The sequence below is a fragment of the Myotis nattereri genome (assembly GCF_964212035.1).
Source record: "Myotis nattereri genome assembly, chromosome: 7".
NCBI classification, from domain to species: domain Eukaryota; kingdom Metazoa; phylum Chordata; class Mammalia; order Chiroptera; family Vespertilionidae; genus Myotis; species Myotis nattereri.
The window spans coordinates 41,640,503-41,663,898 of record NC_138082.1 but is presented as its reverse complement, the minus strand read 5'-3'; the positions used below and the strand labels follow the sequence as shown (position 1 = coordinate 41,663,898).

The 23,396-nt window shown below is 42.5% G+C and overlaps 2 protein-coding genes across 9 annotated transcripts in view; one reads left to right on the top strand and one right to left on the bottom strand.

Annotated features, from left to right (window-relative positions):
• The window catches only part of HNRNPA3 (heterogeneous nuclear ribonucleoprotein A3), a 40,288-nt gene extending 38,613 nt beyond the window's left edge, over positions 1-1,675 (top strand). For 2 of the 4 annotated variants that reach the window (XR_013996239.1, XR_013996240.1), the window contains exons 11-12: positions 236-338; positions 869-1,675. The gene's annotated coding sequence lies outside the window, so the exon portion shown is untranslated. Of the gene's footprint in view, positions 1-235 lie in introns of all 4 variants that reach the window. The other 2 variants (XM_081095878.1, XM_081095874.1) reach the window with 1 other exon arrangement.
• Positions 1-23,396, bottom strand: part of NFE2L2 (NFE2 like bZIP transcription factor 2) — a 157,572-nt gene that overhangs the window by 24,068 nt on the left and 110,108 nt on the right. The window contains exon 1 of one of the 5 annotated variants that reach the window (XM_081095863.1): positions 9,939-10,156. The exons of 3 other annotated variants lie outside the window; for them this stretch is intronic. In XM_081095863.1, the coding sequence (XP_080951989.1) occupies positions 9,939-9,983 (45 nt within the window). In that variant the 5' untranslated portion in view covers positions 9,984-10,156. Of the gene's footprint in view, positions 1-8,408; positions 8,518-9,938; positions 10,157-23,396 lie in introns of those variants that run through there. One more of the 5 variants, XM_081095867.1, reaches the window with a different exon arrangement.

Sequence of the window (23,396 nt, the reverse complement as noted above, 5' to 3'; positions counted from 1 at the left end):
CTCAGAAAAAAGACAAGAAATGGACAATCTCACTTTGCCCCCATAATCAAGACTTTTGTGCTGAACCATCGAATTATTACATTTCAACCTCTTCAGCTATTCTACAGCTTTCCTTATTTTCTAACCTCAGTTCTCTGACATCTTCAAAAAGCATCTAGTAGAAAAGGCAGTAAAGACCCAGAAAGAGATTTTTAACTTCATCTTGAATATTAAAAATGCTGTTTATCTTTTTCAGACCAATTCTTCCCAGCCACAGGCCCAAGAAATGGTAAATCATGGTAACAACTACCGTCAAATAACATTGCTCTCTGTTAAGGGAACTGGACTACATACTCTGAGTAAGTGAAATGTACCTGGTCCCTCTGGTTTCCAGGGCCATCATCAGTTTCTATGATCTCTCTCTCTCTCTCATTCCCCCCTTTCAGTTTAGAATACAAGGTGTGTGTGGGCTGCCATCTGAGGAGATGGTGGGCCTCTCTATAAAGATCCAAGAAGATTTCCTGAGAACAAGCAGTTACATTCTAGAAGTGAATGCATCACAATGATTCCACTGGGTTGCTGCCACCACTTTGGAATGTTTGAAATTGTATGGGTCCACTTTCTGGTTGTCGTAAAATGTCCTGCAATGTGGGACTGTCCTCCACTCCAGAGAGAATCCGTACAGCCCATGTGCCAGCAGCACCCTCTTTGATAAACATGGGGTGAGCCCCTTGAGGCTGGGACAGTGTCTTAGTTAATTTTTGTAAAGAAGTCCCTTATTCTTTAACATTCAGGAATAATCCAAAAAAGCTGCATTCCTCCTGGGTTCATTAAAAGGAATCCTGTAAACTAATCTTTTTCTTCTCAGTCCCTCTCCTTTTCATTGCAGAACCCATTTTTTCAAGTGAAATGTAACCTGGAATCTCCCACTTCGGAGTCACCATCCTCACAGTCACAAGCCTGGTGAAGAAGTTTCCAGCAGAGGATGAGTCTCTGTTTCTGGGGAGAGAAAAGAATCTGAACCAGAGGACCGTTTTCATTCTTGGCCTGGTCTCAGCTTGGGAACCAGTGGAAGGGAGCACATGGTCAGGGGTGAGGGGAGGACCCAACCAGCACAACGTAAAGCTGCCCTGTCCTTTGGAGTTGATTTTAATTATGTTTCACTAAGAACTGCCAAGAATAAAAACGTCTTGTATTATTTTCCTATTACAAGTAAAAAATGATCGTTTTAATTTTGGGTGGTTTTCATTACCAGAATTTTAATGATTAAAAAAATTATTTTTTGCTAGGTCAAAAAAATTGATGGTTCCTCAACACGCTTTACACACAACAGCAAGACTACAGGATTGTAAAACAAACCAGCAAGAAGTGCAGGTCAGCCCTCACGCGCCTGAAGGAGCGTAGTTCCATATGGCATGCCTCTGCTCCCATTCTGGTCACAGAAGGCACAAAGCACGCTGATCATGTTCCCCTCTACTCTATTCCCTTAGACTGGGAATAATAGCTTGGGTTCTGCATCCATGTCTGATATAATTTTGTGCTGAAGCAGAGCAGACAAAAGATTGTCAAGTCTGGAGTGAAGCAAAATTCCAGCTACATACCCAGTCAATACTGTCAATACTGCCTCTCACACAGACTTTGGAGGGTGAGGGCCAAAATGGTACTAACCCACCCCGAATGTCGGCTACATTCCAGCAAAAAAAAAAAAAAAAAAGCATTTAATGGGGAAAATGATTCATTAAAATACAAGTATAGCCCTGATCAGTGTGGCTCAGTTGGTTGGAGTGTCCTCCTGTACACCAAAAGGTGACTGGATCGATTCCTGGTCAGGGCACATACCCAGGTTATGGGTTTGATCCCCTGGTCAGGGCGCATACAGAAGGCAATCAAAAGATGTTTCTCTCTCAATATCGATGTTTCTCTCCCTCCCTTCCTCTCTCTATAAAATAATAAATAAAATAAACCTTTAAAAAAGAGAAATACAAATATGTATCACACAGAACCTGTTAACACTGAAATTCTTCTGTTTTGAGGTAAACAACTATCATGCACATCTTCAGCACAAAACTCATTAAGAACAAGTGAAGGAATAGAGTACTGTTTTTTTAAAATATTAAAGCAATAGGAGGGGATGAATTAACATGACTAGTTAGAAAAGCAGGCAGCTTTCCATCCAGGGGAGATTAAATGTACCCCTCCAATGGGAGGATGGTTGGGACAAGACTGGAATTGGGCTGCACAACCTCTGCTTGGCAACACTGGAGAGGCCGGGCGGGTTGGCCCAGGGTGCAGCTCCCTTCTGGGTGTGTTCACATGTCAGCAGGCGGGGCGAAGCCAGATTCAAAACGCCCAGAACCACACCCTCCAGCCTCTCCAGTGGGACTGCTGTGCTGAACATCTTCACGTCTCTCCCCCCGTCCCACTCCCTCCCTCTTTCTCTCTCAAAAACAACTCAGAAGTTAGCCCCAGTTTCCAAATATGTAAACCAGGAAGCCATTCAGGTGAGTACAGATGGTAGCCATTGTGGTCAGAATATAAAGTGGACTTCACCAAGTAGATACTGAGAATCAAAAAATTGAGTTGCTAAAAGATGCTTTGTAGATTTAAGGTTTTTTATTTTTTTTATTGGGAAACAATAATAAGGCTCATAAATACAGCTGTGTGGCTCAGTTGGTTGGGCACTGTCCTATGCACCAAAAGGTTACCGTTCCAATTCCCGGTCAGGGCACACGCCCAGGTAATAAGTTCGTTCCCTGGTAGGGGGTGCGCAGGAGGCAGTGGATTGATGTTGTGCTCTCACATCGATGTTTCTCTTTCTGTGTCCCTCACTCTTCCTCTCTAAAAATCAATAAAAATATTAGAATACAGAGCTTCCTAGGGTAAGGCTAAGTTCATCTGGGCCTCTAGGCTCTACAACACCTATCCCAAACACCTGTCCTCACTGCCTCTTCTATGCTATTCCCAAATAATCTAGACTGCAAGTTACCACAGGCCACATTCCTGACAAAACATGAAAAACTTCTACTGACCCACTTGGGGAAAACCTTTCAATAAAAAAATTACATCCAAATCTCCATAAAGGATTAAAGAGCTCAAGTTATATTTACTGAATTTCAAACATTCACCAGGCACAGTTCTCAGATTTACCTAAAGGCTCTTAAGGCTGTGAAGATCAGTGAACAAATATAAAAACACTTCCTTTCATGATTTCAGTAAGACATCCTAACCAGCTTTTCTAAGTCACTATATAAACATCAGTGGCTACCAAGCATTGGCTGTGCAGGGTTCTCAAATCTGACTGCACATTGAAATCCCTTCAGAAGCTTGAAAAACTTCTGTTGTCTGGGTCCTATCCCCAGAGACTTTGATTTAATGAGGGATATGGCCTAAGAAGCAGTATTTTAAAATACTAATGGTGATTCTAATAGACAGCAAACCATTGCTATAGGAAACTCTCCTATCCTATCTAATAATAGAGAAACATGGTAATTAACCATAACTTCGCTACCCTTCCCATTGGCTAATCAGCAAGATATGCAAACCAAGATGGCGGCCGGCAGCCAGGCAGCTGAAGCGAACATGAGGCTTGCTTGCTCCAGTGATGGAGGAAGCCAAGGCTCCCCGCCTGCTGCAGACCAGCTCTGAGCTCCGGATGCAACTATGTTGCAATTATAGAACCTAAACAAACCCCAGATACCTGCTTTCAGCCAGCGTGGCCTCAGAGCTTAGAGCGGCCAGTGATGGCAACAGAGTTTCAATTATAGAATCTAAACAAACCCAGGTACCTGCTTTCAGTCGGCAAGGGCCTCAGAGCTGGAGCCGGCTCTCAGCTCCAGTGACAGCTATAGAAGGTAAATAAATCCCAGAATAGAAAAAAAGAAAAGAAAAAAGGAGAGGCTGGGAGCTTCAGTCGCCCACCAGCCTGAAAACAGCCCTCCGCCCCTCACCCAGACTGGCCAGACACCCCAGTGGGGACCCCCACCCTGAAGGGGGTATGACCAGCTGCAAACAGCCATCATCCCCTCATCCAGGCTGGCCAGGCACACCAGTGGGGACCCCCACCCTGAAGGGGGTGTGACCAGCTGCAAATAGCCATCAGCCCCTCATCCAGGCTGGCCAGGCACCCAAGTGGGACCCCCACCCTGATCCGGGACACCCTTCAGGGCAAGCCAGCTGACCCCCACCCATGCACCAGGCCTCTATCCTATATAGTAAATGCGTAATATGCAAACTGACCCTAACAGCAGAAGGACTGGGAATGACTGGTCACTATGACACACACTGACCACCAGGGGGCAGACGCTCAACGCAGAAGCTGCCCTCTGGTGGTCATGGTGCTCTCACATGGGAGGAGCTCTGCTCAGCCACAAGCCAGGCTGATGGCTACCAGTACAGCGGTGGTGGTGGGAGCCTCTCCTGCCTTCTCAGCAGCGCTAAGGATGTCCAACTGCAGTTTGGGCCTGCTCCCCGCTGGCAAGTGGACATCACCCGAGGGCTGCTGGGCTGCCAGAGGGATGTCTGATTGCCATCTTAGGCCCAATCCCCCGGGGAGCGGGCCTAAGCCAGCAGGTGGTCATCCCCTGAGGGGTCCCAGACTGCGAGAGGGCACAGGCCTGGCTGAGGGACCCCCCCCACCCCACCGCCCCCCTGGGTGCACAAATTTTTGTGCACCAGACCTCTAGTAAATATATAAAGTGAAAACCTCCCAAATATCAACTAATGAGAAGATAAATAAAATTTTGTGTATCGATACAATGGAATAGTATTCAACAATGAAAAGGACTGGACATGCTACAACATGGTCAAACCTTGTACACATTATGTTAAGTAGAAGAAGCCAGTCATACAAAACCACACATGGTATGATTCCATTTACATGAAATATCCAGAATGGACAACTTCATAGAGACAGAAAATAGATGAGTGCTTACAAGGGACTAAGAAAGTTAGAATTGTGGAATGACTGCAGTGGATATGAGGTTCTTTAAAATATATATATATATATATGAAATTGATCTCAGAGACGAAGGGAGAGGAAGAAAGAGAAACATCAATGATGAGAGAGAATCATTGATCAGCCGCCTCCTGCATGCCCAACACTGGGGACTGAGCTCATAACCCGGGCATATGCCCTGACCAGGAATCAAACCGTGACCTCCTGGTTCATAGGTCCATGGTCAACCACTGAGCCACAAGGTCTGGTAGAGGGTGTGCAGGAGGCAGTGGATTGATGTTGAAAATGTTCTAAAATTGAGTGTAGTGATGGCTGTACTAGTACAACTCTGAATATACTAAATCATTGAATTGTCCACTACAAACAGGTGGACTGTATGGCATTTGAATTATATCTCATAAAGCTGTTAAAAAAGAGTGAGAAACATAAATTCTATGCTCAGCTCTCAAGGAACTTAAAATTTAGTTGTGGAAAGAAAAAAAAAGATACAGATAAGACAAGCATCGAGAGATTTTTAGAGACAATTAAAGAGAATTGTCCAATGCAGAAAGTAAAAACTCTTAGATTCAGGAGGCTTGAAAGCCAAAATATTCTGATATTTTTCTTCTCTAATTTGAAAAAAAAAAGAGAGTTTGGATCTCCCTCAGTATGCCCCTGATACCACAGACCCCAAAGTCTCTATTTCCAAGCTTGTGAGAGAGGAATAACTACTTAGAATTGCCAAAAAATTTTATATATATATATATATATATATATATATATATATATTTAAAAATATGTTTTCATTGATTTCAGAGAGGAAGGGAGAGGGAGCGAGAGATAGAGACATCAATGATGAGATAGAATAATTGCACATCCCCTAATGGGGACCAATCCTGCAACCCTGGCATGTGGCCTGACCGGGAATCGAACTGTGACCCCCTGGTTCATGGGTCGACGCTTAACCACCATTTGAGCCACACTGGCCGGGATATATATATTCCTTCAGATTACAGGTTATTGATGGATTATAATGAGTCTCAAGTCAATTATCAACCGGGCCTCTGAAAGACAGATTTGGTGCTCTAAATTGTTCCAATGTCCTGGATTTGTCTTTGCTACTACCAGAGTTTGGGTTAAATAAACTTACACACAAAAATACTTTCATATATGAGGCTTTGTGACAAATGAGTATTGTAGAACATGTGCTATAAAAATGGGATGGAGCCTGCAACCCGGGTATGTGCCCTGACCCAGAATCAAACCATCAACTTTATAGTACATGAGAGAATGCCCAACAAACTGAGCCACACTGGCTTAGCATAAATATGTATCTTTACTATCAAACTTACTTTGGACCACTACTTGAAAAGAAAGAGTCAACAGGAGAATGTTCTAACTAACAAGGCAAACAAAGGTGAACAAAGACTCCAGTAGCTAAGAGATTTCATTAAGAAAAAGGAAACTGTCCATGAAAAACATGAGGCAAAATCTAAGACACCAATGAAATCCCAGACATTTTTAAAACTATTATTATATTACATTAATAATCTCTGTAGTTCCTGCCTCTCCTTTCCCCAGTTTTTCTTAAAGTGTGAGCTTTTCCTCCTGTTCAAAACTTAACTAGTCCTGGTCCAGTTTGGAAGTGGCGATTAAATGCTATGTGAGTCAGACTACTTAGATGTGAATCCCACCTGTACTGCTTAATAGCTGGGTCACTTTAAAGCAGAACTCTTGGCCTCTCTATGCCTCTTTTCTCACCTGGGAACTAGAGGTAATAGAATCTCCCATGGGATTATTGTGAGATTACGCATATGAAGCAATTATCGCACTGCCCTCACATGCAAGTGACGAATAACACATCTATTATCATCTTACTGCCAAATTCTTCCTGCATCCAAGTTTAAGACACTGAACCGTTAACCCCAGATGAAGGAAAAATTAAAGAGGAAATATTATTTATGCAAAACCCTTTAAATAAATTCATTCAGCCAAGAGAGAAGAAATTCCCAATGGGGGGGTGGGGGAGTAGGGGGGGAAGGTAGTTCTTATAAGTTTAAAGATGGTTCCTTTTCTCATGCAGTTCTGTAAGTATAATTAAAATACTTACAGAATAAAAAAACATATTATGAAAACTAATGTTTTTGGCTTCTAACTCTTCCTAGTAATCCTAAAGACAGATAGGGTTTTTGTTTTCCCCAACATTGTTTATAAAAACCCAAGTTAAAAAGGAGAGATTCCAAAATGGCCCAAGTCTTTCTTCATGCAGAAAGACTGATGTGAGTTGTGTACTCATGCCTACATGCTGCTTCCACAGTCTCTCAAGACATTTTTCACATCGAAAAAGGCAAGTTGTTCTCTGGTTAACGTTCATTCAGGAGAAGAGAGGCCTGTCCTATTTTTCTTTTAAAAATAATCTTATCCGGCTAGTCCAAGATTAGTTTCATCCCTCACACATTTTCTCTCTCCAAGAAACCCTTGAAAAGAGTAAGGGATGGTTCCTTCCACATATGGGAGATAAAGAATCTAAGATTCTCCTCACCGACTTATTCAACACAGAGGGTGAAAAACATACCCTAATACCACATCAGACCTGGAGTTTCTTTGACAAAAGGTCAGAATCCATTTTGACTCTTTGCTCAAATCTTTCCCAACTACAGTGATTTAATATGAATCAGTTATAGATATGAAATTCATTCTAAATTTTACTCCATTATCTTTTTTCATAGTCTTCAAATATGCAAATTGATGTCTGATTACAAAGGTGAAAAAGGAGTTATCAAACATAACTAGAAAATTCACATTTAAATGAGAACGTATATAACCTTTATGTACTATATAGAATGTTAAATTACTCAGAAAAGAGAAAAAAAGTAAAAATGGAGAGTTCTAGGCCACAACTCCTGAATTTAGGAAAAGGAAAGTCCATTAGCATCATATATCCTTTTATCTTGTAGATTACTGTATACATGGCCATACAGATTACTCTTGAATAGCAGGTAAATCTGAAAGTATACTTCTTCAGACCAATGATTTTCCCAATCATTACTGGGGGAAAGTTCAAGACAATTTTAAAGAAAGAAAAAAAAGCACAATACATTGTCAAGCTAAAACCTCACTTTGGTTCTTCAGATCAGTCACATTAGGTATTTACTGTACTTAAGTTACACATTTCCTTGAACCAAATCACAAAAACAAAACAACACACCAATTACAAAAGAAAGAAAAGGAAATATAATCATCTACTCCTTTAAAAGTCCCGACAAAGTATGAACAGAAACTTATTTCCACGTTTTTAACAATTTACAGAACTTCATAGCAAAGCATTATGAAACACAGGTGTCCCATCCTCGGTTCTGGTAATAGCAGCGGCATGCTCAGAAATTGAGGCAAATTCCCAAACAGAAAAGGAAAACCATAGAAAGCACCCGAGGGAGAAATAAGACACGAAAGCTTAAAAGCAACAGAAATTCTAATCTACACTCGAAACTCTTACCCTTGACAGCACAAAACAGAGTATCCTGCCTTACACATTTTGGAATTGCAATTCCGAAACGCTCAATCCAAAGACAAAGCCGCCCTGGGGAAAAAATAACAATTGCGCAACAGATCAACAGCTCCAACTTGTCCCTTGGCTCTGGCGAGGCAAGGTTTGCACGCTATGGAGCAGGAAAGGGCCAACCGAGGGCCGCCCTGACAGCCAACCGGCCGCCGTCACGGAGGCCAAGGCCACGCACGCGGGGCGCGCCCCCGGGAGGCACCGTGGGCGGATGGAGAAGCGAGGGGCGCGGCCGACCCCCACCGCGGAGTCCCTGCCCCGCCCGCTCTTCCCGCGTGGGGACCGGACCAGGGGTCTCCCAGTGGAGCCTTCCCCACGGCGCGAGGCCCGGTTCAGCAGCCGCACGTCGGGGCAGAGTAGCGCACTGGGCACTTGGGGACCTCCCTGCCCCGCACCGGGGGGCTGGGTGCTCTGGCCAAGCTGCTAGGAGACCGGCCCCATGGAGGGACAAAGGAGCTCTCGGGCGGCCGGTGATGAGCGAAATGCATCCGTTCTCTCTAATGGCTCCAGGCTAATAGCTCCTGCTACATGGTTTTGACAGTTCACTAGAGGATTCTGCTTGAGGGACCCCTTTATCAGTAGAAGAGGTGGGGAAATACATAAAAAAAACTCCAGAACCAGACTCGGATTAATTAGCAGGGTCCACCGGGAGCACAGGGGTTTGGAAAGGTGCTCCTCCTGGGGCACCTTTGGGTGCCTACTTGTATACCCACCCCACGCCCACCCTTTGCCTCGCCCCTCCTCCCTCCTCTTGACAGTTAAAGATGCCTGGATGGATCTGAGAATTAGTTCGCCCAGTGCTCAAGCTAGGCCTTCTCCAGCAATAAACCCTCCTTCACTCCAAACTCGGGCGGACTGAACAGTGGCCTTCCTTTAGAAACCTCGGGCGCGCGAACCCTGTCTCTGTCACAGGCCCGGCGGGCGGGGAAACTCCGCTGCGGCTGGGGCCATCGCGGGGCCGCGCGGGCCGGCCGGAGGGGACCTCAGCTCCCCCAAGAGCGGCCCCGTGACTAGGCACATTTTTGCCGGCTCCCAGGCGGGGGAGCCGCACGGCCCCGGAAGTGCCGGGCCGGGCCGGGCCGCGCCGGCTCAGACCGCCAGCGTCCGCCCTCCTGCCCTGCAGCCTGTGGGCCCGCTCAAACTTGGGGGTCCAGCTGGGGCTCCGCGGCAAGAGACGCCCCACTCACTCCACACACGCGACCACAGCCCCCACCCTCACCCAGTCGCCCTTTGGGGCGGCGGGCACCTGGCCGGCGGATCACCCGGGCGCGCCCCCAGCCCCCTCGGATGCCCGCTCTCCCGCCCCCCGCGGCACTAAGGCAGCGGTCCAGGGGCGGCCGCGGCAGTGCCGCCTCCGGCCACAGACGGGAGGAGAAGCCGGAGGCTGCCGTTCCTTCGGGACCGCGGCTCCCTCGCGCCCCCGCCCCCATCCTGGTGCCACCGTGGGGCCGCGGGCGGGGGCAGCACCTGCTGGGACGGCAGTCCCGGCGGCGGCAGCTCCAAGTCCATCATGCTGAGCTGGGGACCGTGCTCGGAGGCTCCCCGACGGCGGTCCGGTGCGGGCTGCCCCGGCGCGGCGCGGACCAGGCGGCACTGACGGCGGCGGCTCCTGCGGGCTCCGGGGACTCGCTTCTCCGCGGCCCGGCCCTGATCGCCGGCCGGGTTCCAGCCCCGCCACGCCTCCCGCCCCCGAGGGCGGGGCAAGAGCCCGGGCCTTTCCTTCCCCGACTGGCCGCACAGGCAGAGCTTCCGAAAATCCCCCACCCACCCCCGCCCCGGCCCCGGCTGACGCAAGAAGCTCGCGGGCCTGGGGCGGGAAGGGGCCGGGGGCCGGGGGCCGGGTGGGCGGCGGCGGCGCCGGGAGGAGGGCTGCACGGGCTCCCGGGGCCCTGCGCTCCGGGCGCCCTTCCCGCAAGTGAAGCCAGCGCCCTCCGCCCGAGATTAAGGGTTGTTTGCCGAAGGTCTCTCGGGGTCAGACGCTTCGGAGCAGTTTAAACAGTTGGAACAAGCGCGGCGGGGGCCCGGCTCCGGCGCGGGTATCGCAGCTGCGCCGCCCTGATTTGGAGCGGAGAACCCTGCCCGGCGTTATCTCGCCTCGCCGCCCGCGAGTGGCGCCAGCCCGGGGCGGGGGCTCACGCCTGGGACCCGGCGGTGCGCGCCGCGAGCGGCCCTCTTGCCCTCTGTGCCCCCCCCCCCCCCGCTCCCCCCTCTCCGGGGCTGGAGGGACTTGCCCAGGGGAAGTGGGGCCGCGCGGGGACCTCGTGCGCCCAGTCGCCCTGAACGCCCTCCGCCGGCTCCCACGCGCAGTCCGGCTGCGCAGGACCCGAGGGCAGAGGACCTTTCTTTTCCCACCGAAGCTCGCACCACACCGCAGACGGCGTCCTTTAGCGCTGCACGACTTCGACATGCCATCGTCTTTATACGTTTCTTTTCACGTACTCGGGATATAATTTTAAAAGTGAACATTTTAAAAAGTTATCAAATAGTTTGTATAGTATAGTAGGGATCCGTTCTGTAAAAACATGTGCTTAGGAAAAAAAGGTGGAAGTTGTTCACCAAATATTAATTAATTCGTAGGATCACGAATGATTTTTATTTTTCTGTCACTTTAAGTATGTTTTCAATCTATGATGAATATGCATTACATTTTACATTAAAACAATTACTTAAAAAAAGAATCATTGCTCACAAAACTTAAGGTTCTTGAAAACAGGAATGTTGTGTGACATCTTAAAGATTCAAAAAAGAATAGATAAATTGTGTGTTTTTTCCTCTTCTGTATTAATAGTATAACAAGCCTGGGTTTAAGTTTCTTGCTTCTTGATATTATGCAAAACCAGGTGAAGTAGTGCCAGCGGTGGTGGTTTTACTATTTCATTCAAAAAACCTCTCTTTCACACACACACACACACACACACACACACACACGACCATAGCAGGTCAACACTCAACTTACTTTCTCTAGGTTGCATAATTTGAACACTCCCAGGTTTTATCAGTAAACTTACATGTTCAAATATTCCTTGAGGTAAGTGAAGCCTAAATTAATCGCTTGTAATTGAAGCAAGCTTCTTCAGCTTGAATTAAACCCTTTCAGATGTTATGTGAAAAGCCTGTAAAATGATCTGCACACTGAAAAAGAAGCCTTAGAAGAAATTATTTACAATGAGCCTGACATGAAACTTGCAGAAACAAAATAACATTTCTGACTCAAAGAAGGGCAAAGAGTATATTGTTTAACAATTTGAGTTACTTATTAAAACTACTACATCCCAGAAGGTAGACAATGAACCCAAGAGGTAGGAGATACCAAAGTCACAGATGACATGGCTGCTGCCCTCAAGGAGTTTATAAAGTATTTGGTATTTCCTTGTTAAGCAACAAATTTCCATTGAGTTTAGACTGAATGAAATTACTTTTACAAAACTGCAATTGCTGGGAGTATATTATTTCAGCCACCTGCAGAGTATTTTCAAAGGGAGTAGAACAATATGAGAAGAGTCTGAACATGTTTAAGAAAAATAAACACTAAGGAAAGCTATTTGGCACTGAATGGTGGTTCAGGACACAAGCAGAAAGGGAACCCTGGTCTCAGACCGCTCATGCCAAGCAGATTTCCAGTCTGGGCAAACACTGAACTGGGGCTGTCTTCATGTAAGACCTTAGGCCTTGCTCTCTACACTTACATATTGTGCTGTGCGGTCACTGCTACTAGATGTTAAGAAACTCCAGAGGAACAGGAAAGATAATGCCTGTTTTTCTCTCCTGTCCTGGTGCCATGGGATTCCTTTTTATTGCCAGGATTTCCTACCTACTATTTATTTTTTCCCCTTAATTGGTTTCACATTCTATTAACCCTTCTACATTTCCATTCATGTCTGAATTCTTTGCTGTCTTTGGAAACACAACCTTCCAGATATGCTTAAAATTGTCAGAATTATAATATTTGCTCTAGAGTTGAAATAAGCATTATCAAATAAGCCTTCTGAGCACAGCGTTTGGATAATGATAATGCAATGACCCATTTATTTCACCTTCTCTGTGATCTAAGCTGCCAAGTTTGCAAGGCCCAAGAAAGTACCTACTGTTTCAAAACCTTTCATCACCTTGAGGTGTCTTTCCTCTTCTTTTCACTTTCCCTTGGTTGTACTCCATGTTTGAGCCAGAAAATATCCAGACTCTGTTGGAATTATGGTTTAAGTTCTAAATTTAACAATTGGAGTTACTAGTTTATACTTGGAGTATATCAGGCAGTTAGTTTTTATTTTTTAAAATACATATTTTATTGACTTTTTACAGAGAGGAAGGGAGAGGGACAGAGAGTCAGAAACATCGATCAGCTGCCTCTTGCACACCCCATACTGGGTTATTACTGGGGGAAAGTTCACTCCGGACAGATACATGCCGTTGACTGGAATCAAACCTGGGAACTTTCAGTCCACAGGCCGACGCTTTATCCACTGAGCCAAACCAGTTAGGGCAGGCAGTTAGTTTTTAAAGATGGCACCTAAAAAATCACCACCCCCACACCCAACATTATGTAGTTTTCTGACACTGAATCAAGGGTGGCCCTATGACTTGCTTTAAATTATGGATGGAGGCTGGAAGTGACATGATGTCAGGTCTCCACTTTAAAAAGATCCGACTGCTTTTAATTTTACACTCTTAGAAGTCAAGTAAGAAGTTTAAAATTTTCATGGGAAGAGGGGCCATGGGGAGAAGTCCTAGGGGATGAGACTCCAAGTGGAGAGAGAAGCTACGTGAACAAAATCACCAGACATATGAGTGAAGAAACCATCTTGGCCCTTCCAGCCCACCTAGTCATGCCCCAGAGGACTCCAGCCCCAGCTGCCATCTGACTGCAACTATACACTGAGTGGCCAGATTATTATGACCACCCCATCAGTACTTCGTTGGGCCACCTTTTGCCTTCAATACTGTGGTGATTCTTCTTGGCATTGACTCCACGAGATGTTGAAAGGTGATGCGAGAAATCTGACACCATGCCTGATGAATAGCGCTGTCCAGTTCTGTGAGATTTGATGGTTGTGGAACCAGCTGCCTGATGGCTCTTTTAACTTCGTCCCACAAATGCTCAATTGGATTGAGATCTGGTGATTGTGGGGGCCACCTAAGCAAGGTAAAGTCTCCCTCATGTTCTTTTTTTTAAAAAAATATATTTTATTGATTTTTTTACAGAGAGGAAGGGAGAGAGATATAGAGTTAGAAACATCGATGGGAGGAAAACATCGATCAGTTGCCTCCTGCACATCTCCTACTGGGGATGTGCCCGCAACCCAGGTACATGCCCCTGACCGGAACCGAACCCGGGACCTTTCAGTCCGCAGGCCGACACTCCATCCACTGAGCCAAACGGGTTTTGGCTCCCTCATGTTCTTGAAACCACTCCTGCACAATATGAGCACCGTGGCATGGCACATTGTCTTGTTGGAAGAAGCCATCTCCATTGGGATACGCCATCAACATGATAGGATGAACCTGATCAGCAAAGGTACTTGGGTATGTTGTGCTATTCAGACATTGTTCCACATGAATTAAAGGGCCCAAATCATGCCAGGAAAACATGCCCCAAACCATAACACTGCCCCCACCAGCCTGAAGGGTTGTACTCATGCATGTGGGGTGCATGCTTTCATGCTCTTTCCGCCAAATTCTCACTCTGCCATCTGCATGATGCAACTGGAAACGTGATTCATCGGACCATATGACTTTTCCAACGCTCGACTGTCCAATCCTTGTGTTCCTGTGCGAATTGGAGACGTTTTATCTTGGAAACTGCAGACAGCAAAGGTGTTTGAACAGGCCTTCGGCTTCCATATCCCATATGATGCAGTGTACGGCTAATTTGCCTACAAACGTCAGGTGGTCATAATAATCTGGCCATTCAGTGTATATGACGACTCCATCAAGACCAGCAGAAGCCTGCCTGGTTGAGCCTCATCAGAATAAATAATTGTGAGAGATTATAATAAACTGTTTTTAGCTACTATGTTTTGGTGAGGTTAACCAAAACAGCATATATTGATTATCAATAAATTGAATATGAAGGGTATGTTTTCTCCTGGCTGCTTTTTGTTTGTTAACCATCATTGTGAGCACATATAGGCACGGTACCTTCCAATTTAATAGAGTCTCAAACCCTCAGAAGCAAACTGACCTCCCTGTGAATAAGGAAGTTACCTTCCCTATAATGTACGCTTGTTGCTACATACAAAGTAACACCTCCTCACAGCATGCACCAGTATCATACCATTAGATAAGTGATGGTGAGATATTCTCCTTATCAAACACACTTAAGGAATTCAGATATTTCATCAGTTAAGTAGGTGGAGGTTACAGAGATTCTGGACCTGACATGACCTTATTTATACTAGTTATGTAAGATACTTTCTGAATATCTGTTGAGGGAATTTGAACTTCAGGAATAGCATGCCCAGTGGATAAACTGAACTCCAGTACAGCAGTGTTCAGAATAATTAGTGTATTAATTTCAAAACACACCCATAACCTTGGTTCCTTGGTGTGCATACCTCACTATGCAAACTACTGATACAAAGAGCTGTAAATCTCCAAAGCTAGTTTTAACTTGTAGTTTCCTGCTCATAATACAAACAGTGCTCTGTAGAAACTGCAGTGCAATGCATAAAGAGAAAAATCCAGAAGTTTAAAAGAGTGCTTTTGAATTATATGTGGTGATACCTATTAAAATATACATCCACAGGGAAAAAAAAAAAGACTGAAAATATGCTTAAAATGTTAACCATAATTAGCCCTCACTGGTGGGCTTAGAACTCAGCCCTCAAACCAAAGGGTTTCAGGTCTGATTCCCAGTCAAGGGCACATACCCGGGTTGCAGGTTCCATTCCTGGTCCCTGTCGTTGGGGGAATGTGTGGGAGGCAACCAATGGATGTGATTCTCTCACATTTATGTTTCTCTCTCTCTCTTTCCTCCCTCCCTTATATTCTCTCTAAAAATCAATGGGAAAAATATCCCCAGGTGAGGATTAACAACAACAAAAAAATGTTAACCATAATTATTCTGATTGGTGATGATTTTATTTTTCTCATTTTGCCTATCTGCATTTTCCTAAATAAACATATATTACTTTTATAATAATAAGCAAAAAATGTGGGGGTGGAGGTTGGGGGTAGGAGGGGTTATGGGAGGAATATTGGCTTCCCCCCAAGCTATTGGGTCCACTTCATTTTCAAATTAAATTTTAATTACATGCTTTGCAAATCTTTCTGTATCTACTAAAGTGGAGCCTGGAGAATTTGGCCACATCTTTAAGTGTGGTTTAAGGGTCTGAAAATTGCCCTTTCAATCTACTGCTATATTTGCAAAGTTTCACTCAGCAGAATAGCACAAGGGATGGAATTTTGTGAGTACATTGAGTAGAGCACAAAGAACTACAGCTTTGGAGCGATATGCAAAGTTGCCCATACATAACACTGTTGTATGGAGAAAATAAACAGAGTACAGAAAAACACTTATGCCTAGAGCTATGTCAGCAAGGCCAGTTATCAATTTTTAATAATGGACATCAAATATCACTTTCCTCTTTGTACTTTTCTGCACTGTTCAAATTTTTATAGTAAGCATTTTTAGAATTAGGGTAAAAATAAGTTAAATTCTTTTCATTTTGACAAACAAAAAGCAAGATACTCTGACGGGCAAACAGAGTATTCCCATGGGCAGGCCTTGCAGACAAAGCCTTTAACACTCTTGGAGACTCGAATGTGTAAAAAGGGAAATAAGTTTTGCCAAGATAATTACCTTCTGGCATTTACTATACCATGGACTCTTATTTTGGCTTTTGAGGAATATTATAATTAAAATAACTATTCAAGGTCTCCTTGCTCAGAGATGGCAAGTAAGTTTTACTTTGCCAATTCCAGTTGGTTTGGTAGTGGCTTCCCACAACGCTTTGCTGAGAAGAATTCAGAAGCAGCTTCCTAATTTGGTAGAAAATTTTCAGTGATTAATTAATAATGTCTGCCTAGGAAAAGAATGACAGGAGTGGTGGCATACATCAGGTGTTTTCCCTCCCTGATTTAGTGCAACATTTGAAGAAACTGAGGGGTGAAGTGGTTGCCAGTGGTCACAGAACTAGCTATTGAGAGAGCCAGGAGTAGAATAATATTTCCTGATTCCTGATATTATGTTCTTCCCATGCAACAAATTGACTTGGACTTTTGAAGGCAAATCTAGTACTGGGCCAGACCTAAAGGGCCAGGTGTAAATTTTATTTACATGTCAGTGCCTTATTTTTGGAGGAGATTAATAACCCAATTTATTAATGATAATAATTCTATCATGTATTTGATCCCTGCAAATCATGGAGATGTGATTAGGCCCAATATTATAAATCAGGAGGCTACAAAACAGTTGAGTTGCTCAAAACTCAAGAAAATGATTACCTAAAACTGGCTGATTCTAAAACTCAGGCTCAATCTACTCTAGGTTAGGTCTCTGTAGAGTCCCTTGTCTGTGCAGTATTTACTGAGAGTACTCACAGCAAAGCTCCCTGAAGATTACATTTTTCCACATTCTGTTTAATTAATTCCCCATGGACAGAACAATAAAGTAGTTTTCACTAGATAGATAACTTGCAAACAAACATGAGAAAAGAATTCTACATTTAAGAACCTCAAAGAGAAGAGTAGGGAGAAACTAAATGGATTGTTTGCCACTTCAGCCTCTCTACCTAATGGCAGGGCTTTTATCTTTCTATTTTAATGATGAGGTCTAAGAACAAGGTATAAAATGTACCAACAAGACTATAAGCTATTGTAACCCTTGCACTTCCTCCAATAATTAAAGTCCTCTGGCTGTATGCTTCTAAAAGGCCTAAGATACTAGTAATTTGAATGCTAGTTTAGGACTTTCTCTTCTTGTAAGATTCAGGTATCTGTTCATCACATTTTCTTTCTCCTGATGGAAGATAAAATATTTCAGTCTTTGGGGTTCATAAATGTCAAAAGTTGGTGATGGTGGTAACATACAATGGAGTCAAGACAGTCTCTTCAATAAATGGTGTTGGGAAAATTGGTCAGATAAATGCAGAAAAATGAAACTAGACCACCAACTTACACCATACATAAAAATAAACCCAAAATGGATAAAGAACTTAAACGTAAGACGGGAAACCATAAAAATACTAGAGGAATCCAAAGGCAACAAAATCTCAAACATATGCTGAAGCAATTTCTTCACTGATACAGCTCCTAGGGCATTGGAAGCGAAAGAGAAAATAAACAAATGGGACTACATCAAAATAAAAAGCTGTTGCACAGCAAAAGAAACCATCAACAAAACAAGAAAGCCCACTGCGTGGGAAAACATAATTGCCAATGTTATCACCGATAAGGGTTTAATCTCCAACATTTATAGGGAACTCATACAACTTAACAAAAGGAAGATAAACAACCCAATCAAAAAATGGGCAAAGGACCTAAATAGACACCTTTCAAAAGAGGACATTCAGAAAGCCAAGAGACATATGAAAACATGCTCAAAGTCACTAATCATCCGAGTGATGCAAATCAAAACAACAATGAAGTACCATCTCACACCTGTCAGAATGGCTATCATCAACAAATCAACAAATGACAAGTGCTGGAGAGGATGCGGAGAAAAAGGAACCCTCCTGCACTGCTGGTGGGAATGCAGACTGGTGCAGCCACTATGGAAGACAGTATGGAGTTTCCTCAAAAAGTTAAAAATGGAACTCCCATTTGACCCAGTGATCCCACTTCTAAGAATATATCCCAAGAAACCAGAAACACCAGTCAGAAAGGATATATGCATCCCAATGTTCATAGCAGCACAATTTACCATAGCTAAGATTTGGAAACGCCTAAGTGCCCATCAACAGATGAATGGATTAGAAAATGGTGGTACATCTACACAATGGAATACTACGCTGCTGTAAAAAAGAAGGAATTCTTACCATTTGCCACTGCATGGATGGAACTGGAGAGCATTATGCTAAGTGAAATAAGCCAGTCAATGAAGGAAAAATACCACATGATCTCACTCATTTGTGGAATATAATGAACAACATAAACTAATGAAAAAAGACAGATCCAGAGACGGAGAGGGCATCGATCAGACCTTCAGGCCTCGGAGGGAAGGTAGGGGAGGGTGGGGATAAGGGGGAGAGATCAACCAAAGGACCTATATGCAAGCATATAGGCCTAACCAATGGACATGGACAACAGGGGGGTGAGGGCATGAGTGGGGGGGTAGGGGGTAACGTGGGGATAAGGACACATATGTAATAACTTATTCAATAAAAAAAAAGGTAAAACAAAACAAAAAAGAATTCACCTGCCTTTTTAAAACTGAGTTTGGACTGTGGGCCATGTACTTTATATGGATTATTTCATTTAATCTTTTCAGAAAGCCAATGACATCAGTATATTATTCCCCCTTTAGAAACGAGGAAACTGAAGCTTGGAGAGGCTAATTTCATCTATGGTCAAGCAGTGAGTAAGTAGCTGAGCAGGTCACTCTGGCTCTAAAGTTCTTAAGCATGAAGATTTGCTGCCTTCCGTGGATGTTTAAAAAAAATGGCAAGGGTTAATTGGGGATTCAGGTAGCAATGTTTTGCCAAAAATTATCCATCCAATTTATTCACTTAAAAACCAGCAGTCAATGAGGGTATCATGCTGGAGGAAGACCAAGATGAATTCTACTCTCAAGGTCCTCATGGCCCAGTAATAAAAAATCACAATAGCCCATATCCAAGAATTGGCGAACGCCACAGATGAAGCAGGCACTTCATCTACCCAATCTAATGGCAGAGGGTCAGAGTTGTCTCTTCATGCTTATGAAAACTGACACAATGTGTTTTTTTCCAAACAGCCTTATTGAAGTATAATTGACATATAATAAATGACACATACTTAAAGTATACAATTTTATAAGTTTTGATATATATATATATATATATATATATATATATATATATATATATGGAGAGAGAGAGAGAGAGAGAGAGAGAGAGAGAGAGAGAGAGAGAGAGACATTAATGCAATCCAGGTAATGAACATTTTCATCACTCCCCAAAATTTGCTTGTGACTCTCTTTTTTTAAAATCCTTATTCCAGGATATGTTTTCTTGATTTTCAGAGAAAGAAAAAGAGAGAAACATTGATTGGTTGCCTCCTGTACTCACCCTGACCAGGAATTGAACCTGCAACCTTTTGGTATATAGGATGACACTCCAACTGAGCCACCCAGCCAGGTCTGCTTGTGCCTAATTTTAATTCTGCATCTCCCTGTCCCGCATTTCAACCCCAGGCAACCATTGATCTACATTCTGTAACTATGAATTAATTTGCATGTTCTAGAATATTATAAATGGAATCATGTTATGTATTCTCTTTTAAGAAATAACCTGGCTTCTTTCACTCTGCATAATTGAGATTCATATATTGGCTTGCATCATTTAATACTTAATTCCACTTTATTGTTGAGTAGTGTTCATGGTGTGGATATACCATAATTTGTTTATCCATTCACATATTGATAGGCATTGTGTTGTTTCCATTCTTTAGATCTTACAAATAAAGCTTCTGAACATTCATGGACAAGCTTTTGTATAGATATACATTTCATTTCTCTTGGATAAGTACCTAGGAGAATGACTGGGTATTATGGTAGGAGTATGTTTAACTTTATATGAATCTGCTGGACCTATTCTTATTTACATTCCCACCAGCAATCTATCAGAGTTCCAGAGTTCCATATCCTTGACAAGACTACTTGGTATAGTCATTCTAAAGTACACACACACGTCACTGTGGTTTTAATTTGCATTTAATTTTCATTCCCCTAATGACTAAAGATGTTGACTATTGTTTCATGGCACAGCGGTTTTAATGTATAATGTAATGTTTTCTATATGTTCACTGAGAGGAAGGGATACATCCCTACAATATACTTCACTGTTAAAAATTATGCTGTTATGCCGAAACCGGTTTGGCTCAGTGGATAGAGCGTCGGCCTGCGGACTGAAAGGTCCCAGGTTCGATCCCGGTCAAGGGCATGTACCTGGGTTGCGGGCATATCCCAAGTAGGAGATGTGCAGGAGGCAGCTGATCGATGTTTCTCTCTCATCGATGTTTCTAACTCTCTATCTCTCTCCCTTCCTCTCTGTAAAAAATCAATAAAATATATATTTTTTAAAAAATTATGCTGTTAGATAATTAAAACCATGCTGTTAGATTTGGTAAGAAAATGTCATTAACTATTAATTTAAAAGACATAAAAATTCCAGAAAATATAAAATATGTACCTTCATGCATATTTGAGTTCTGAAAAAAAGAAACGACAAAATACTACTTTCAACTGGTGCCTCAGAATTTCTTCCACACATCATGCTTTAATGGACCCACTTATGTTTCCTGAACTGCTTTGAGAAGCAGCAACTATTACCATTTTTTTTCTCCTTGATTCCTTTTCCTTTGAAACCCTTGTTATTACCATAAACAATTTTAATGAACTTAGTTAAAATACTCTATTAACTACCTTGACAAGGTCACTGCACTTTTTTTAAAAAAAGGCTGTAAACACTAGATAGATAATTTGTGACAATAGTGATTTATAAGACAGAGAAAGTTTTTATTGTACACTATACACTACCTTCTCCATAAAGGAACATTATGGAGGCATTTATTTTTCTTTCTTTTTTTATTGTTTAAAGTATTACAAATAGTAGTACATATGTCTCCTTTTTTTCTCCCAATTGACCTTCCCCCAGCCTTATGGAGGCATTTCTTGCTAAAGTTTGACTATTCTAGTCTCTTGAGGAAGTAAATACTGTATTATCAGCAGTATGTCCTTCCAATTTCAATTGTGCACTCCAGGAAGGTCACTTAATCTCCTTATAGTCAATTCAAATAATAAGGAATCATTGTGTGTACTGTGTGTTGTGCCCTATGTGAGACTTGAGTTTATTGAGCACCTACTATGTATGAGGTTTTACTTCCAAGCACTTATATGTGTCACTTCTAATCCTCACAACAACCACTTCACAGGTGATAAAGCTGAGTTCAATCTGATACAGTAAATTGGCCAAGGTCACCCAGTCCCATGATTCAGTAACTTGTCAGGGTTCATGTGAAATCCTAGGTTTAACTCATTCCATAACCTTTGCTCCATTCACTGGGCCAAGCTAGGTCCCAAGATACTACCCAATGCTTTGTGAATAATTAAATAATGTAGGGACTATGATCTATACCAGCAATTTTCAACCATTTTTGTCACATGACACACAGTTATTAAAATTCGGTGGCACATCAAAAAAATATGTTTTTTGCCGATCTGACCAAAAATAGGTATAATTTTGATTCATTCACACTGGATGGCTATTGTTTTGTGGCTGTTGTCATTTTTTAATTTGATAATCTAAGAGAAAAGAGGTCAGTGCCCCTGACCAAATAGTTAGGTATTGCATGTTTTAAAAATTCTTGCGGCATACGAGTATGCCTCTTGCTGCACACCAGTTGAAAATCGCTGACCTATACAATAATTTTTGCCATGGACCTTATTTAAATGAATGACAATCTTTGAAGAGTGAAGCAATATAAATTGTGCCATAATTTCCATGTTGAAATTTGATTTAAGATGTCCATATATTTGTTTTTCTTTCTTGATTGCTGTTTACCAACCCTTTACTATTGATCTAAATATGTAAATACATTACAAATAAAAGTTCCTAGAAATCTGTATCTGATTGCTAGTAGCTCATGGGTAAATTTGAAGAATATCACTCTAAGAGGCATAATTCAGATTTTATAATATGATTCCAGGTCCATGGTTTTCAAAGCTAATTGCCAATCAGTGCCAAATTCAATAATGGAACTTTACCCAAATTATCTCTTTTACTACAGATCACTTTCATGAATGAAATAATCTATACCTTGCTCTGAGTGAGCTATGCATTGATCATTCGCCACAGAGTAAATGTCTTACTTCTTAGAAGCCTTAAGTAGAAGAGTGTGTGTGTTAGGAGGAAATATGCACTAACATGGCTACAAGAAAAAACAACAACCAGGTACCTCTTAAAAGAACATAATAGTAGTATAAAAATATTATAGTACCTTTAAAGATATAGTAGCCTTGATATGTATATTAAAACACTGTAGAGCAAAGCAGTTCAAATGAACAAAAGATAAGGTCATTGAGAATTTGAACATAAAAAGGTAAAGGAATATCATGGAAAAAACCCCAAGTAACCTCACTTATATATTGATCATTAAATAAATATTTGTTAAATGAATGAATAATTGTATCAGTAGACTTGTTGATTCCTAAGATTTCTTCCAAAATTAGCACTGCTTTTATAAGAAGATGGCAGGAAAGAGAGTACATTGTATAAACACTGTTTTGTTGTGTTGTATTAAAAATATCAGCTGCTAGTATGGTTAGAGACCATGGTGTTTATGGTGAAAGAGGGCAGCTGTATATGTTGTTTTATAAATGTTTCTTATTAATAGATTTATAACATTCATTTTCTACTCATCAAGGAATTATTCTGAGTCAAAGGAACATGATCTTGAGGGGGGGTCTTTGTAATATGAGGTTTGCTTTATTGCACTAGTAGAATGTCAGGCTCCAGTCAGAAAATATTTTTATAATTTAAAATAATGGCAGTGGAAAATAAGGAATAATTCTTAGTGTTCTTTGTAACATTTTATGTTTGTAACTTAGAAGTCCTTGCTGGCTGAATTCTGTGGTACTACTGCTAAGAATTTGCTGAAATGTTCATGTCTTAATTTCAAATCCACGTAATACTTAGTACATTAGAGCTAATGACCTCTGCCATTCCCTTTCACATTGTGACTTAATTCAGATTTATTTTCCAACTCACTTTTATATATACCCAAAGTCAC